Raw genomic sequence first — 18,533 nt, forward strand, 5'->3', positions numbered from 1 at the left:
AGCAGAAAATTGTGCTAGCAGTTCATTATATACAGAGCCATCCAGTGAAGAAAAACAACACCTAAAGGCACAAAAATCTTCTAGAGCAGCAACTCAAAAGTAAAACACAGAACTGGTTCTTTGAAATAACCAGTACTGTACAATGTCCATAGATTAAAAGGAAGTTTATTCACACTAGACGCAACTAGAAAAAACATTCAACGTTTAGCCACATCCATACCATTGTGGGAATCTCTGTTACTTCAGAAATCTTAGACTCTAACTCCACAAATCCTTTGCCATTAGCTGTGCTGGTTGAGGGTTCTGCCAGCTGAGGTCCAAAACCTTGGCGGCAACAGACTGTGAAGGTCTTGAGAACCCAGAAGCTTTTAAAGACATGGTTGTTTTTAACCACCCATCCCGCATAACTAACTGCTGGACTTAATTACACAAATCAAAGCCTAACCCTTTTGACATAATAATTCTTATATTTTGAAAACAATGCGGCAACAGTGATATATTTGTGTGAAACTGCCGTAAATATTTAGTGTGCCCTTCCCACACTTTCTGTAAAGAGGCAAACACTAAAAAACAATGGTCTTTTAAGCATTTGTTAATTGCAGCACAAAACTGAGGTAAACCACTGACTTCTCATATTGCATTGCATTGTAAGGAACAACTAGTTACAGCCATTACTGGAGGTGGCATAAAGAGGCTTTTCTTCAATTTTCAGCAGCCCGTGGTCCAAAGTGGGGGATAATCTCTCCCTTACCACGTCAGGGAGAGGCAGTGCCCCACCCCCACCTCCAGTGTGAAGATCACGGATGGCTTCTGAAATAAATTTAAGATTTCCTGTACAACCAGTTCTAAACTTGCCAAAAATGCTGGATAGCTCGGTCATTTAGTTGTCTGGTTGTAAAGCCAGAGGTTGGAAGTTTGATTCCCCACTGTGCCTCCCTGACAGAGGCTGGACTCGATCCATAGGGTGCCTTCCAGCTTGGCAGTCCTAACATTGTTGTTGCTGTTGATCTCTTTATTTGCATGACTTCTTAGAAGAAATACTATTCATACACATAAAGAACCGATGAAGACACATATATCCATCTCTGTTCTTTAACTCATTTACAGGGAAATGTACCCAGACTTGGCCATTTGAACTCAAGTGTCTGCACAGCTCACCTGCACCCAAGACTTAGCAGTATTGCTGAGCGTGATGTGCAGCATAGTGCTAACACTGCAGTGTTTTCTAGACTCACAAAAGACTTTTGCAGCTCTCATTTTGTTTTTTGTTTTTTTTTAAAAAATGTGTCTTTTTATTTATGTCTTTAATGTCCTTTTATCTTTGCGCCCGTCTGTATTTGAATTTTACTATTGCTAGCCTCCTTGAATGCTACATTTGCAGAAAAGTGGCATATAACAATATCCAAAATATTGCACAAAATATGCAATGAATGCATTTGTCGGGAACTAGAAGCTGGGGGCAGTGAATGCCAAAAACATCTCCTGCAATGTAAGTTAGAAAAGGTGTGCTTTGCTGAAGAGTCTGTGGCTTTCTAAAACCTGCTGCACTAGAACTCCTATCAGCCTCTGATCAACATTGCTAAAAGTAGGAGATGGTTGTAGTTGTAGTCGAATAACATCTCAAAAACTGTCCACCTCTCCTTTAGCCTTATGCCAATGACAGGTAACTCTGACTAGTGAAACAGGTACCTTTTCACAACTGTAATTAAATACCAGGTAGAGTGGCAGCATTTTACTCTTCTCGTCTGAAGGATACACATGAATGTAGAACAACTTGGTCTCATTTGGGTCCATCTGTATCATGGCCAGTCAATGACTGTTCTAGATGTGGGGGCTCTTGGACAAAATGTTCTCAGTGTCATATCCCTCCCTGAGTGGGTGCTTTCTTCCCCTTTTCCCACCACCACCCATCCACTTCCCTCTCCCTATGGGCCCAATCAGTGTCAGTCCTAGTGGTGTTGCATTGCCAAGGTTCACTACAGCTAATGCTCTGTGAAATTTTGATTATCAGGGATGATGGCCTAACCTGCCATCCCCTTTAGGCTCCCCTGTCCATTACAGAGTTAAACTTCAGACTTCCATCAGCAGCTGATGGAAAGAATGGATTTTCCCAGCAATCATATATTGATCAGAATTGTATTGCATAAGATTTGCATAACTTAATACAGTGAATTGCTGCTAATTAATGAGGCACTGGGGTTGGTCACATGCTTGATCATGCAATTAGGAAGTGCCACGGGCGGCTCATTGATTTGCTGCAATTAACCACAGAAAGTTACACAAACGTTGTAAGAACACTAGTAAGATTCTGGTCATTGTGAATTATCTTTCTTGTAATGCAAAATATGATGACTTGGATGTGAGTAATACAGTTAAGGTCACTTTGTATTACAAAACACCTCACCTCTACCAGCAAGATATCTCAGAGGGATGAAAAATGTTAGAACTGCAGGGATGAAGCTCAATGGGATGATGACTGTGGTGAAACCAGAGATTGGGAGTTTGATTCCTCATTGCGCCTCCTTGACAGGGGCTGGACTTGATGATCCATAGGATCCCTTCCAGCACAGAAGTTCTAAGATGATGATGATCATTAAAACTGCTAGAACTGCTTTGTTCCTACAGACAGAGCTTAGAGAAGTTAATTTGGAGTGGTGGCAAGACTATAACTCCTATAAATTCCTGTCTCAGCGCTGGGGAATAAACTTCTAGAAATACGGAGCTGCCTGTATTTTAAACTCTGGGGACTCTGTTCTGATAAATACACTGCCCTTCAACATTCACCACATCCCTAGTGTATATTTCCAGTGAAGAGACCAAAGAAACAATTTGTGTAAAAGTTACTGTTCATGTGAAAAAATGAAATGGAGCAATAGCAAGAAAGAGGCTGCAAACTCAAGAGGCTCGGGGGGCAGGTAGGGTGGCAGTGGCAATAGATCCCAAATACATTGGAGAATTCAGGAATTGCAGACCCTTGATGCCAGCCTTGCCACCCCACCTGCTGGAATAAAAAAAGTAACTTCTACTGCTCCCAAAGCAGTGTGGTCTGTGACATCGGCTAAGCCCCGTTTTCAGTTTTTATCCATTATTTATGCACTGGGAAAGTTAAAGTGAGGAAACTGGCAAGAGTGTTATGAACTATTTATAATGTGTTCCATTTGTTTTCATGAACAAATTGCTGAAACCAATGCAATTATTCATGTACTTAATGTTAAATAAGGCCTTTGCCACTCTGGTTCATTAGGAACCTCAGCTGCAGATTAAAGGCAGGCATTAAAAATGGATAAGAGGACAGAAATGGACAATATTATATTGACTTTCTCTTTGCACCTCTCTTCACTTCAGGGAGAAATGACAGCAAAAGCCATTTGGAAGAGTGAGCCGCAGCTGGACCAAGAAAGATGAGCGAGAAAGCCAATATTTAAAACCTGAGGGTCACACTTTGACAGCGTGGTAAGACAACCAGCCATAAAGTGCTTTTAATTCTCCAACATAATTACCATAATGAAATCCATTTGCAATCGCAAAGAACTAATTTTTGATTCAGGGAGGCAGAGGCCTAACTTTCAACATATAATGATAAGTTGCTTGAGAAACAGAAGGCTGATTAAGTGGCCAGGGTGTGAACCTCTAGTTTGGAAAGAGAAGAGGAACAATACTCATTGTGTGAAGTCAAGTGGATTCTGATTTGTGGCAGACGTTGCTAGGATCAAAGTATGCGGTGGTGGTTTATCATCCCCTCCTTCTCATGGCCCTCGGGGATGTGCAGCTTTTCCAAGGCCATGTGGGCCAGCTCTTCTCCGGCAAGGCACAGTGGGGAATCAAATTCCCGAGACCTCCAACTCACTAAAGTTATCCAGGCAGCCAGTGTAACAATAGTGAAGACCAATGTGGTCTGTGTCTATGTAGGTGAGGCGAAGCAGTTCTGAGAATACCAGCAGAGAACTCCAGCCACTGCCAGTTCACTTCAGTTTTCATAGAAAAAGAAATGGGTGGAGGAAAGCCACGCTGGGAGTGGTAAAGCATAAGCAGGGGCAAAGCTTTCAGCTGTGCCATGCCATGTAGGTGATTGGGCTGCCAAAGCAATTTCCCCTCGTATGCTGCTTAGCTAGGCAAATGGCAGGAGAGGAAAGGAAACTGTGATGACAGGAGGTTTGGACGTCCACTCCACAGAATCTCCATCCACTGCAATTCTGGAAATAGCTGAGTAGCAACAAAGAGAAAGTTCCCATGAGGAACACGGCTTCAAGTTGCTTTTCTATCAGAAAAAGGGGGGTGGGGAGGGCAACCTTTGGGATTTGGGAACCCAAACTACAAGACATTGGAAAAGACCAAGCTCCCTCCCCTGCAGTGTCCAGCTGCTGCCGCTACCTTCGGACCTGGCTTTGCAGTTGTGACTGATTATGGTGCTGCTGCTACTGACGCCTGATGCTCAAGTGCTGTGAACTTCTGCTTCCTCAGAATTGGACAGAGCCAGAGAAGGCCTCTGAGAAGGACCTTATTGCTGGTTGTGCTATGTTACAGGGGCCAAAGAGATTCATGACGGAGCACATTGACAATCGTCTGCTCTAGAAAGTGTCACAGTCAGAGAGGCTACAGATTTAGGAGACTAGATGAGAAATCTAATTACATCCTCTCCCAGAATATATTCACTGCTATTCTCAATTTAAAAGGCCGGTAGGAATGTGTGATATTAGAAGCAGGAGAGTGTGCAAGATTCTGGGGACAGCCACAGGGAAGGGAGTGAGAGAAGGACTTTGAAAGGGCAATGGGCAGCCTGTTCTTTGATTTTTTTTCTAAAACAGCACTTCGGTGAGCTTCCTTTTCTTTCACTTTCTGCCCTTTCTCTTCCCTGCCATTATTCCTCCTCTTGGATCTGAAATATGTAGTGCGGCAGCTATCGTACAGACTCTAACCAATGGCTTTGGAGCAACAAAATCAAGGAAGGTTCATTTCCAAGACTCTCTTTCTCTGGTGCCCCCTTTTCTTTCCCCATCTCCACTTGGAATGGCAACATGGGAAAGCCAGAGTGATCCTGAGAGATCCATATGTGCTGCTGCTCTCCCCTGCTAAATGCCTCCGGGCTCTTTGCTTCATCCTGAGTTGCCCCATAAATACATTGATATCCCTGAACTGGTTTGTATTTGCACATTTGTCCAAAGTATGTGCACATTCCTAGTAACCAGTAGCAACTCCCTGGACACCAATGGGGTTTTGAGTAAGACAGCCAATTTATGCAATAGATCCAAAACCCAAGAAGATGAATATTAGCAGAATAAGATTCAAATACAAAGTAAAATTTAGATTATACTGTAGCTAGTTCATAATCACCAAGGCCAGAAAGACATCACAGGTGGAAACTAAAAGAGTAGAATGGAATTTAAAAACATTATCTCTTATGTTTGGCAGGATTGTACAAAGCATAATAATCCAACATGATACCTCTGTCACTAACACTTTTAATGCAGGGTTCAAAGTTTGCTTGATCATCACATCTTTTGACCTGAAGAATCTATCCTTAACCCCAGGGGTTAGGGAGGATGAAGCTGGTTTGCTTACTGAGCCACTGACTGAAAGACATTCCACATGGTCATCTATTACATCACAGGCTCAAGGAAGCAAGCCTCAAATCAAAGGGTTCCAGTCCTTTTCTGAAAACTGGTGGCACTCTTACGTTTTCCATTTAGGAGGCTGTTCCGAAGAATCTGATCCACTTTCACGGCAATGTCTGAGACGTTCTGAGCAATTGCTTGGATCCTCTCCATGAGCCCAACTGCTGGATGGAACCTGGAAAGTAAGTAAACAGATACAAGGCATGATTCATCCTCGTCAGGGGTCCAAACTTATCAGAAGGAGCAAAGAGAGGTCTTTTCACCCTAAAACAACAGCTCTTCAAAACTGCAAAGCCAAGTGCCAAAGAGAACAAACAGTTCTGGAAGCCAGAGGGATGTTGGAAAGAGCTAGCGACAGGGAAAGCAGGCAAAGACTGATGGACCAAATTCTCCCAGCATTTTGTCAAAAGGGCTGCAAAAAGAATCTTGCTTTGAGAGAACCTACCAATGGCTTTTCTGAGTGACACACAAATGTGCCCTGTTTGTGACTGACTCCTACCCTCTAGAGCCGTGGTTCCCAACCTTGGATCCCCAGGTATTCTTGGACTAAAACTCCTAGAAATCTTGACCACTAGATGTGCTGGCCAGGATTTCTGGGAGTTGTAGTTCAAGAACATTTGGCGACCCAAAGTTGTGACCCATTGCTGTAGAGGGACAAACTTTCTCCGACTTTTGTTTCCTTCCCAAAGCAGAAACTGGCCACCTGCACCTTTCTAAGGTGACTTCACACATTAGATTTTTGTTTTGTTTTCTCAATGAACCCTTAAAGATATTTCAAACAGACATCGTGACTGCAGCAATTCTCTGCTTGCAATCATATGTATTGTGCAAAGATGCTCACCAGGAAGTGGTGTCTGGCAGCCTCAGCACAGCTCAATATACTGTGGGAGACCTGAGGGTGCTTCCATATAGTGAAAGCACCCTCAATGCAGTGGCCCTATTTGCCAAGACCCTGGGAATTTAACACTACATGTAACATGTTGCTTTCAGGGACAAAAAGGTTTAATTATGTCCTGTTTGCAAAACAACATAATGACGGATAATGTCCTTATTTTTCCACGTAATTAAGAACATTCATTAGTGGAGGGGGGCTAAAAATGATCTGATCATTTGGGTGATTTTTTTCCTTCAAACTTTAGGCCATCTTCTTGCCTTGTTAGCTTTTTTTAAAAGAAAGTAGAGTGGTGCCTCGCTAGAGAGTTACCCCGCATGACAGTTTTTTCACTAGACATTCCTATAGGGGAATTTCGCTGGACAATGTTTGGTCCCTGCTTCACAAACCGATTTTCGCTAGACGACAATTTTGACAGCTCCCTCCGTGCTTGCAAACAGGTGTTTTCGGGACCTAAGCTTCGCAAGACAGCGATTTAAACAGCCGATCGGCGGTTCGCAAAGCGGCTTTCCTATGGCCAATCTTCGCTAGACAATGACGATTCTTCCCCATTGGAACACATTAAAGAGATTTCAATGCACTCCAGTGGGGAAATGCTTTTCGCTAGACAATGATTTCGCTAAACAGTGATTTCAGTGGAACGGATTATCATCGTCTAGTGAGGCACCACTGTAATGGAAAATGAGCAGATAATTATAATTTTACTGCTTTAAACTTAAAACGTTGAGTTTAATTAACAAGTCAAAGGACAAATTACTTTAAGAAAGTGATTTTTCCAGTTGTGCACTTGCCAGCATCAAAAGAGAAGTGAAGGAAAAAAAGAAAAGGAAAGAAAAGAAAAAACCTAGTTTGTCCTTAAAGTGCAAGCCGCCGGGGATTGATATGCAGGACAGACACCACAAAGAGAAACTTAGCTGTGGAAAACAAGCAGCGCAGCCATGGCCTCCGAGTGCTCTCCTCAGGGGAGCGCAAGTTCTCAGATTAAACAAAACAAAACACCATTTTAACTGTCAAGGACAATATTCTGCTAGAAGAGATTCTAGCTATTTGAAGAATATATAAATCAACATAGTAAGCTATATACCTGTTGAATCCTTAAACTGTTCCCCCATTTCATTTCATTTCATTTTGTGCTACTAAAAATGACACTTGCATGAAGGGCACTTGGAGAGGTCAACCAAAGTAGCAAATTGCAAATTATCTAAATAAGAGGCCACGGTACCTATCACTAAATATCAAAATAAAAAAAAACTCTTTTTAAAAAGTATTGTGGGAAAAGGAGCAAAGAATCAGAACAGCTGTCCAGTTCAAAACATTTTTATGGATATACTGGAAATGTTAACTATTTTTGCACAAATTTGGTGCTGTGTGATTTTGGATGTGCCTACAAGGCAATTGACATGATTTGTAAAGTGTGGTGAGTCAAATGAACATCCTGAAGTGTTACTGCTTTTGTTGCTTTTACCTATGCCCCGCATTTAATTGAGGATAAATACTTATAAATTAAGGATATGCTGTAGTCCAGTACTGCATGGCACTTGCAAGACTGAGGCAGGCTTTTTTTAAATACCAAAATCTAAATAGCACTATGTGCATGCTCTCTCTCTCTCTCTCTCTCTCTCTCTCTCTCTCTCTCTCACACACACACACACACACACACACACACACACACACACACACACACACACACACACACACACACACACACACACACACACACACACCCCTACTACAAACTGAATAAAAGTGACCAATGTATTTATAAACATGTTGCTGAATGTTGGGTTTCTACCTACTCTTACTTTGTGTTAACTTATGGAGGGCTAACCTCCATACTCTTTTGTACCATACATTAATAGAAAATGTTGTATTACCCTTCCTTCTTTGGGCTATTTCTATTCTAGCAGCTATTAATAAGGGGGAGGGGAAATCAATTCCTTATTGGTGGGGGCAGTCTTGTTTTCATATTACAAATAAAGCAGGTTTAAACAGTGGGATGAAATAATTGACCAGAACTCAGAACCTTGCACAAGTGATATGAATCCCTCTGTCCTCCCTAACCCACTGTCTGAAGTATCCCTGTTAGAGATAAGGGTATTCATATTCATATAAGAATACGAATATCCCCATACAGCTGTACTTAACGAGGGTCCAGCCCTTGGGGCTGGACCATCCACTCACGCGTCTGGTGGCGCTGGCAGCCCCGCTTGTCTTTTTAATCGTTCCCAGAGTGCCAGTCTCTTCCTGCTTGGCTAACCACTCCAGGCAGGGGGAGGGAGGATGAGTCTCCCTGAACGGCTCCTGAGTTGCCAGCCAAGCAGGAAGACAGCAGTGCTCTGGGAGAGACTGGAGGAAGACAGCAGTGCTCTGGGAGAGATTGGAAGGATGAGCGGGGCCACCGCCACAGCTGGACATGTGAGTGGATGGTCCGGGCTCAGGGGCCGAACCTTCGTTCAGTCCAGCTGTGCAAGGATATTTGTATTTGTATACAAATACAAAAGCCCTTATTTCTACATTCAAGTACAAGGATACTTTTTTCTTCTTTTGGCTATGGTTACAGTCTGTTTGCATTCTTACTTGAAAATATTTCTTTTTTTTTTATTTTCACAGAAATATTATCTCATTCTTCTTGTTCTTGGAAAATTGAATTTAATTATGCACATCTTTTATTTATATGGCCTTTAAATTCTTCAGGAATATTATCTACATCAGTGGTTCTTAACCTTTGTTACTCGGATGTTTTTGAACTGCAACTCCCAGAAACCCCAGTCAGCACAGTTGGTGGTGAGGGCTTCTGGGAGTTGCAGTCCAAAACTCCTGAGTAACCCAAGGTTAAGAACCAGTGATCTACATTATATTTTGTATTGTAATTGTTTGAGTGTTCTTCTTTAGCTTTATTCTAATTTTTTATGTTAACAGTTCATGGTCTGTACCACAGTCCACGCCTGGTCTTGGTTTTGCAAAGGAAAAAGAGTTTTTCCATCATCTACTTCCAGTTACACAATCTATCTGATTTCTGAATTGGCTGTCTCTGGACACTGGCATGTACAATCATCAATGTGGTTGTGTGAAGCATATATTTGTATGAAACAAATTGATGGCTTCACAGGTTTCTGCAAATCATTCTCCTGTTTATATTCTACCTCCTAGGCCAAGCTATCCAATGGTTCTTGGTTCAGCTTCCTTTCTTCCTTTTTGTATTTTTGTGACCTTTGACTATCAACACACCCTCCTGTTGTGTGTGCAATCAGTTTCTTTCTAGACACTTCCATAAAACTTACAGTTTCTTCTTTTTCAGCATCTGTAGTTAGACAATAAACTTGGATGGTTATGTTGATAGGCTTTCTATGAAGTTTGGCTGATAGTATTCTGATTGGTCTTATTCAGTCAGACTTTACATTGTATCCCAAACTGTTTGTGCTACTTCTGGCCTCACTTTTAGAGTCGCACTGTTTCCAAAGTAAAACATTTTTATTTGACTGAAAATTTCCTATTTCAGTCCTCTTTAGTTTGGTCACACCAAGTATTTGAACATTGAAGTGAAACAAAATATTTCATATCTTATTTTATGATCCTGAGCTTGCCTTGATTCTTATTTCTCACATTACGTTTTCCAGCAAAATGGGACATGTTGCATTGGGCTCTGTCTTTGCACATCAGCAAGTAGAGAGCCTTTCAGCTTTAATCCAGCTGGTTTCACAGGTACAGCATTAATTGTACTTACCCTGAGATCTTCTCCAGTAGCTGGCTGAGTACCTTCCTACCTGGGAGTCTCACCTTCCAGAACAGTATCTTGTTTCATTCGGGATGGTTGCCTCATAGGATTTTTGAAGCGTAAAATATTCACAGGTGGTTTACTGTGGCCACTTGTGCAGTATTAACAAGATTTTTTTGAATGTCTATGAAATATCCTCTGCCAGCAATCCACTAACTGCCTTTCAAAAACTTTTCCACCCTCCTTACCAGGGGAACTACCACTTCTCTTCTGCCAATGTGACCATTCCTAAAGAAGGAGAATGTGTCTTAATCTCACCTTTGACCCTTCTGCCTTGAGTGACTCTGCTCAGGGCCCAGGCTCAATAACAGCATCTAGCCTCCTGATGGTATTTTCAATACCTGATGGTATTGGGCCCAGGCTCAATAACAGCTTCCCTGAGACACTCAAACCTCCTCACTATCCTAGGGTGTCAACGGTTATACAGCCCAGAAAGTTTGGTTGTTGTGGGGTTTTTTGGGCTCTTTGGCTGTGTTCTGAAGGCTGTTCTTCCTAACGTTTTTCCAGTCTCTATGGCAGGCATCTTCAGAGGACAGCACTCTGTGCTCTGGTGTAGTTGGCTTGGGAGTGCCGACCACAGAGACTGGCGAAACGTTAGGAAGAACAACCTTCAGAACACGGCCAAAGAGCCCGAAAAACCCACAACAACCATTAGATCCCAGCCATGAAAGCCTTTGCGAATAACCAGAAAGTTTGTTCCCCCCTCCCAGTTCTACAGAGCTCTCCACTGAAACCAATGGGCCTGAGCCATGCTGACAAGAGTGGGGTCCTGTATAAATTACACAGTTTGTTACTGGAAAGTAGTACAGTGGAGCAATTGAAGACAAACGGGGCTTGAGGCTGTGCTTCATATTATAACAGGGAGTCTGTATGGTCCAGTCTGCAATATGCTGGGTCTGCTATACAACTGGAATCTTGATTAGACTCTCAGCTCAGCTATCGCCTCCTGTACAAAATGCCACCTCTCCATTTTTTATTCCTCTCTAAAAACAGGTCCAATAATTGGGTACTTCGCAGAGTGGTTCTGCCAATGAAAGAGCTGAGCAATTTCAAAACACTTTGTGGATTGTGCATTGAATGATTAGTAATAACAGATTTCTTCTTGCACCCAGGAGTGGAAGCTGCTGATTCCTCTTCTCCACTCCTTCCAGGGCACCCCCCCCCCCAAGCATTACCAGAAACAGAGCAGGGAGTCATGTGTGTTCTGAGGAATAAAAGCAACAGACCCAGTGGAACACGCTGTCGGCATTATAGAAAGAACCTAATGGGGGAAGTATTATTCTGGACCCATTTCCTTTCACTCAATATTTTTTACTTCAATATAGCTATCCTGAAAGCAGAAGGCTCTGGATTCAATGCAAAAGGCTTTCAGAAAGTCTTCCATGTGGCAGTAGTGTAATTTTCTAAAGTGTTAGCGATTTTTAACATATAGTCTGACATGACTTCATTTGTCCATGAAAAAAAACACAGGCACGTAACAGAGAAAATGGCTCAACTCTTTCTGTACTGAAGCACAACTATATAGAATGTGTGCAAAGAAGGAGAATATGGAAGTGAGAAAGGGGGAATAGAATAATAGAATAATGAAGCTGGAAGAGGCCTATTTCCTGATTCAGGAATACAAAATCAAAGGATATCTGCCAGGTGGTTGTCTAAATTTCTCTTGAATGCCTCCAGTGTTGGAGCACTCACCACCTCTCGAGGTAACTGGATCCATTTTCATACTGCTCTAATAGTTAGGAAGTTTTTCCTGATATTCAAATAAAAACTGGCTTCCTGAGCTATGTTTCCTGTACTCTGGGATGATCAAGAACAGATCCTGCCCCTCCTCTGCATGATAGTCTTTCAAGTATTTGAAAAGTGCTATCATATCTCCCTTCAGTCTTCTTTTCTCAAGGCTAAACATATCTTGTTCTTTCAGTATTTCCTCATAAGGCTTTGTTTCCAGCCTTGTTGCCCTCCTCTGAACACGTTCCAGTTCGTCAGCATCCTTCTTGAAGTGTGGTGTCCAGAATGATTCTTACTTACAGGAACACTAGTATTGTAGGAAATGTGGAGGTGCAAGTGGTCATAATAGCCCCACATTCTGCAGCTCACTCGCTCACCTTCTGAGAGTCCAAAAATGCTGGAGGATCAGTACATATCCAAAAATGAGAAGCAGACCCTATTGTAAAGCTAATGGCTCATTCAAAATCTAACCATCTTCATAAATGTTATACTTCAACATCTTGCCACAGAAAACTGTTCCTCCAAAATGTCATTTTCTTCCCAGGAGCTATGCAGATTGCAGCTAAGCTCAGAAAGAACTGGGAAGCCAGAGGAGAGTGACAAAGTCCTGCTACCCTGAGTTTCAACCCTGTCAGCTCTGGCTCCTTTATACCACTGTGCTAGAATGTATACCTGCCTGGGTGTTAAGATCCTCAGGAGAAGCTTTCTTCTTGGTTCCATCGTCTTCACAGCTGTGTTCGGTGGGGACATGGGAGAGGGCCTTCTCTGTTGCTGCTCCCAGATTTTGGAACAGGGGGTATGCTCCCAGTTTTTGCTGCCCTCCTGCAAGCAGGTGAGGACCTTTCTCTTCATATGAGCTTTCCCTTCTTGACTGGCTGCCTGAATGGGATTGTTGCATCTTACTGCTTTGAATGTGTTTTTGGTTATTGATTTTGCTGTACATTTCTCCCTGGTATTTGTTTGATCCTTTTCAGTATATTTACTGTTTTAGTTTCAAATATTGTCTTGTAATGATGTAAGCTGCCTTAGGTCCTTTTTAAAAGAGAAAGGTGGGATATAAACAAGCAAACAAGCCAGTTAAAACATGATTATTTTGTCCCCTTTCTCCCTAGCATTTTTTTTTGGTACAGTTACTCTTGGAATGCGGACAAATTTTGTTCAGTAGCCTTTCAAACGACAAATTATGGATCCAGTAAAGTGTGGTACAGGACTAGTCCCCATACTGTTGGTTAAAGCCGTTTTGCTGCTCTTCTTAGAAATATATGGGTACCTGATTCAGCTAAAATTAAGGAATAATCTCTGGGAGTAAGGCATGGATTTCATGAAGCCTCCACCCTTTCCACCAGAGTAAGTAAAATGTGTAGAATCAGAAAATGTGGTTTCAGTAGAAGCAAACCAGAATAGCAATCCCTGATATAAATGCTAAAAACATGTCCTATATCAGTAGTTCCCAAACTTGGATTCCCAGGTATTTTTGGACTTTTGCACTAAAACTTTCAGAAACCTTGACCAATAGATGGGATGGCCAGGATTTCTGGGAGTTGTAATCCAAGAACATATGAGAACCCAAGGTTAGAAACTACTGTCCTGCATCATTTAGCAAGGACAAAATCATACATTATAATTCTGGCTCTTTTCCCACAATCATTCACATCTACATCTACTGCAGGAAAATATGAATGCAGCAAACCCACCTGTGTCATGCAGGCCCTTTCCACAGAGAATGAGGGGTGGCCCTGGCTTCCTACTGAGTGTACGTTCAGTGTAAAATCTGAGTTTGCTCTTGTGCTATCTCTATAAGGCCTCTCATAGAGAAGGAGAGTGTTGTTGGAAAGTACTCAGATGAAAGCATGCATCTTGAAAATCAACATATTTTGTTCACTTTAAACTCTAAAGCTACAAACCTCTAGGCACTTGGGGCTATTCCAGTTGGAGAATTTGCTGGGCTGAAAAGGAATCTGTTTCATGAAGTCTGACCAAGCTGGTGGTGTGACTACTGTCTTGACCACCAATTTTCCTGTTGATTTACTGTATAACATATTAATTGATTGATCTACTAATTCTAAATCTATTCCTAACTATATCAAGTAAACAATATACAATGAGATATAAAGAATGTGAATGTAAGTTGAGGGTTCAGAAAAGGACACAGAGAAAACTGCTGCAGTGCAGGCTTGCACCAGAGCACATTTTAGGAAATTTATAAGTGACTATGACCATATTTCAATTGGAAAGAACCACTGTGGAACAAAATACCTTCTGGTGTCGGTTTCTGCTTCTCATCCCAGCCCCCTCCTTTGAGAAACCCTTGGCAACTCCAATCAGGAGACACAGAATTCTGTGCCCCCACTACCCTTGCTGCCAGAGTGTCTTTAAGTTTCATTTCATTTCTCAAGAAATCAGTCCAGGATACCAGAGAAATAGGTTTCACTTTCATTTCATATAGCAAGCACAAAACTAGGCTTTTGCTTTCTAACCTAAAGGAGGAAATGGGACTCTGAATGTTAGAAATTATAGATATCTGGAACTATCAATTTCAGATTCAGATGTATTCAGAATAATCTGAATACAGCATTGTTTAGTGTATTCCAAATATTTCTGAATCCAAATGCACACCCCTAACCCAAACTTGTCTTTAAAAGTCTACTTCTTTTCTCGATACAAAATCTGCTTTCTCTTTAAGAAATCCATGTAACTGCTGGATCTTCTCTGTTTAAAAAAGAATCACCAGAGGCTCTCATCACAGAATCAAGTGCAAAGGAGAAATGATACAAAGCAATACTAAAAATAAAGAACAATGGAATGTCATGGGGAAAAACATCACATGCAGTGACATAAAGAGAGTATCACATAGACAGCAAGAATGATATTGATAATATGAGTAAACAAGCCATAGGAAAACAAATCCTCCACCTGGAAGAGTCATTAAATAGGCATAATTCCCACTGTACATGCTGCAACCTACCTCTGAGGGGAAATAGGTACCATTATGATGAGGCTGTTTTAATTAGGACACTAATGGGCAGAGCAGTGGTTGAAGACTCCCCAGTTGCATTGTCTGTATTTGTACATAAAATATATTTAAGTAAGGAACACTCAAGAACTGTGGTGTTTGTTCTCACATAGTCATATTTTCAGCAATAATGTTTTGAAATCAAGTGTAATCCTTGTTTGCTTTGCAGTGCACAAAATCCAATGGTGGGAAGAAAGCTCCTCCAGGCCAAGATAGACTCTGTAGAGACCAACCTGAGATGACTGCCTTTTAAAGCTTTTTCTGCATTGAAAAGAGGCATTGAAATAAAGAAAGATCTATGCACATATATGGGCATCTAATCAATCTTGCATTTGGAATAAAATCAGGCTCACTGTCAAGAACACACATTTTTCGCGAGGTAAATATTACTAGCTAACCCTCCCTGCCGCAGTCTCTCAAAGGGTGAATATTGCAGGAAATGTATTCTGTTTCCCTTTGTAACTAATTGTAAAACTTTGCTCCAACTTTCCAGATAGTACAGATGCAGGAAGATGTCGCTTCAAATGAGAAGAAAGGGCTGTCCTGGGTTAACTCAGGGGGAAAATGTGTTCTGATTCCAGGTCCCTTCTGTTTAAGTGTTATGTTTGTTCTTGAACAGATCAGTGAACCTGAAGGCTGGAATTTAAAGTACCTCAGTCCTCTAGGTTTTAAAAAACAACAACCCCGAAACAAAATTGCCTCTGGTTTTATGAACCTTCACAGTGCTAGCTTTTGATTTAAAGGCCGCTCTCTGGCAGCTACACAATCCACATCACACCCCTCCCCCTAACGTTGTATGGGTGGTTTACAGCTGCTAGATTTGCTCCTTCCTGCTACAGGAAGGAAGCTACACATCCGGATACTTGGAAATCAAACTGCCACCATCCCAAAACCATTCTATTTAAAATAAAGGGATGATATTCTACTGGGGAGAGAGGGGTTTTCCAAAGGAGCTGATGGGCTTTTCAAAACTGAGGGCCTGATCACACGAGCCAAAAGAACCCCAGTTCTATCAATTTTTTTCATACCTCTGTTGTACTGAATTACGGTCATGTGGTATATATATACCGGCGGTAACATTCCCACATGTTTTAACATTACAAATTCATTTCTTCCTGTTTGAACCACTACATCAGGCTACACTGCTCTTCATTTTGTATGGATTCATTTTCTCTGCTGTTTCTTGGGCAATCAGTCCCACCTTGTCCTTTTTTAAAAAAATTAGCAAAAGTGACACATGGGCAATGCATTAAGAGAGGTCCAAGCCTTCTCTCTTCCCCTTTTCCCTTCCCTTCTTTATGCACTTTACCCAACCCCTTTGCAAGGGTTTAAAAAAAGAGGAGAAACAGGAAATGCCTCTGCTCAAGCCCTCTTTCAAAGGGAGCAGGGAAGGCTGTCTCCTGCTGTTTTTGCCAGTGGGTTTTACTTGGCTTTCTAAAGGATCATTACAAGCTGATTTGCTGATGTATCTTCAAAAGAAAAATATTTTAAAAAGAGAATAAGCACAGTGGTCATTAAGTGGCCGCAGCACCCAGAAACCGAACCCCCTTGCAAAGGAAATAAATCAACAGTAACATTCACACAGGGTGAAATGGTAAGGAATGAAGTGATTTATCACCAGTACAAAATAAAACAACCTTCCTGGAGAGAGGGAAATAAACCAGAAATAAACCACTGGCCAGGAAAATGAGTTGATCATGGCCATGCATTGGGTGACTGGAAATTTATGAAACAATCTAAATAGGGTATAACTGGGGTTCATTTGGCTCATTTGATCAGGCCCTGATTACCAGGTGAGCAAAGGTTTGGAGTTTTCTTTTCCCATGAATGGCTACTGTACTTTGTTACTAATACGTTTTCAATTCCCACTTGAGTCAACTGTTTCCTAAGATTATTGTTGGTTTCAATTTCTGTATTTGACTTACATTTCTTCTTGTACATTAAAAACATATTTATTTATTAGCTGTGTAAAGTCCCAGTGCTCAGAAAAAAGGCAGGCTACACATCAAAGCAAGCAGCCAAACAACCAAGCCACAGACAGAAGATCCTAGATAGATAGATAGATAGATAGATAGATAGATAGATAGATAGATAGATAGATAGATAGATAGATAGATAGATAGATAGATAGATAGATAGACAGATAGACGGACGGACGGACGGACGGACGGACGGACGGACGGACTCCAAACTCACTCGTTTTCTTAGGGCTCCTGGCTTTTTGCCTTGAAACAGAGGAAACAAGCCTAAGAACCAAGAGGAGGACTCAACTACTGTGCCAACATCACACACAATGTCCGATAGAAATCCTGCTCTGTCTTCTTGCAGAGTACTTCTTTTGCTTGATTTTTATCCCATCTATTTCCTGGATAGGATTACTGTACAATCTTACAAAATATAGAGACTTCATGTCCAGCTACAAACCAGATAAGTAAGCTAGCTAAGTGGAAGGGAACTTGGCTATTAGTATTCTCATCAGTGTTAATTCAGATACAATCAGAATTGGCTTCTGGGGGAACATTTTATCTGGAAAATAGGTTACACTTCTAATGAGGCCTAATGGTCAAGATTCCCGGCTGGTACAAAATTGCTACAGCTCACTAAAAGGGTCCCTTTTGCTACAGATGGCAATCTGGTCTATTACTCACACAAAGGGTTTCACCAGTTCCATTAACTGTCAGCTCTTCCTTTATCAAAAAACATTAAGTTGGAAATGAATGTTTGGCTATTACGCTTAAATGCTCCTTTCATTTCATATGAGAATGTTGTGCCACATTAGCTCATCCACCAAAATGTGTGTGAAGTGTGCTCAGGATATGCTTTTTTGAGAGAGACTTCAGCGTGTGAGCCTGAGAAGTCACAGGAAATCTTCCTTTTGCTGTTTGGGAGCTGAATAAGACAGGGAGTCTGTGACACGTTTCTTTGCATTTGGTCATTCCGTTTTGAGAAATGCTATTTTTCGGACAAGTAATGGGACAAAAAAACCCCAGAGACTGGCATTCTTTGCCCTACTTAACCTTTCCCATGGATTAGGAGAAAATTATAGGCGCACTCAGCTTTGCTTGGATTAAACCCCTTTCACTTTTAGGTTTCAAAATGCTTTTACCCTTCCATCCCTACAGGTGTTATTTTCCTCCCCTCATGCACTACCCTTTGAGATCTTTCTCTCTCCTTACTTGCTCAGCCACTTTAGTGTTTTTTTTCCTCCCTTATAAAGCCAATTGCTTCCCTCCTCCACTTGCCCACTTTGGTATTCTCCGTATTCCCTTAATCCACTCATCCAAGTGACCTTTCTTTCCCCCACCCTGATGCTTTCTCTGTCTTTTATCAGGCATCAGGGGCTCTTCCTCCACCACCCCCATCTCTCTCTCTCTCTCTCTCTTTCTCTCTCACACACACATAGTTTGTCCTGTCATGCTGTTTTCTCCATCCTCCTCTAGAAGACCACTAACTAAAGCATATGCTGGTACTCATTGCAGGCTAGCAACACCTGCTTACCTAGTGACTGACTAT

At 41.7% G+C, this 18,533-nt stretch overlaps 1 protein-coding gene across 4 annotated transcripts in view; it reads right to left on the reverse strand.

Moving 5' to 3' along the window:
• MGAT5B (alpha-1,6-mannosylglycoprotein 6-beta-N-acetylglucosaminyltransferase B) overlaps nucleotides 1-18,533 on the reverse strand; it is a 228,410-nt gene that overhangs the window by 80,867 nt on the left and 129,010 nt on the right. For all 4 annotated transcript variants that reach the window (XM_072990466.2, XM_078385992.1, XM_072990467.2 and 1 more), the window contains one exon: nucleotides 5,675-5,787. In XM_072990466.2, coding sequence (XP_072846567.2) covers nucleotides 5,675-5,787 — 113 coding nt within the window. The remainder of the gene's footprint in view (nucleotides 1-5,674; nucleotides 5,788-18,533) is intronic.

Source organism: Pogona vitticeps, chromosome 2 (assembly GCF_051106095.1).
Source record: "Pogona vitticeps strain Pit_001003342236 chromosome 2, PviZW2.1, whole genome shotgun sequence".
Taxonomy (NCBI): domain Eukaryota; kingdom Metazoa; phylum Chordata; class Lepidosauria; order Squamata; family Agamidae; genus Pogona; species Pogona vitticeps.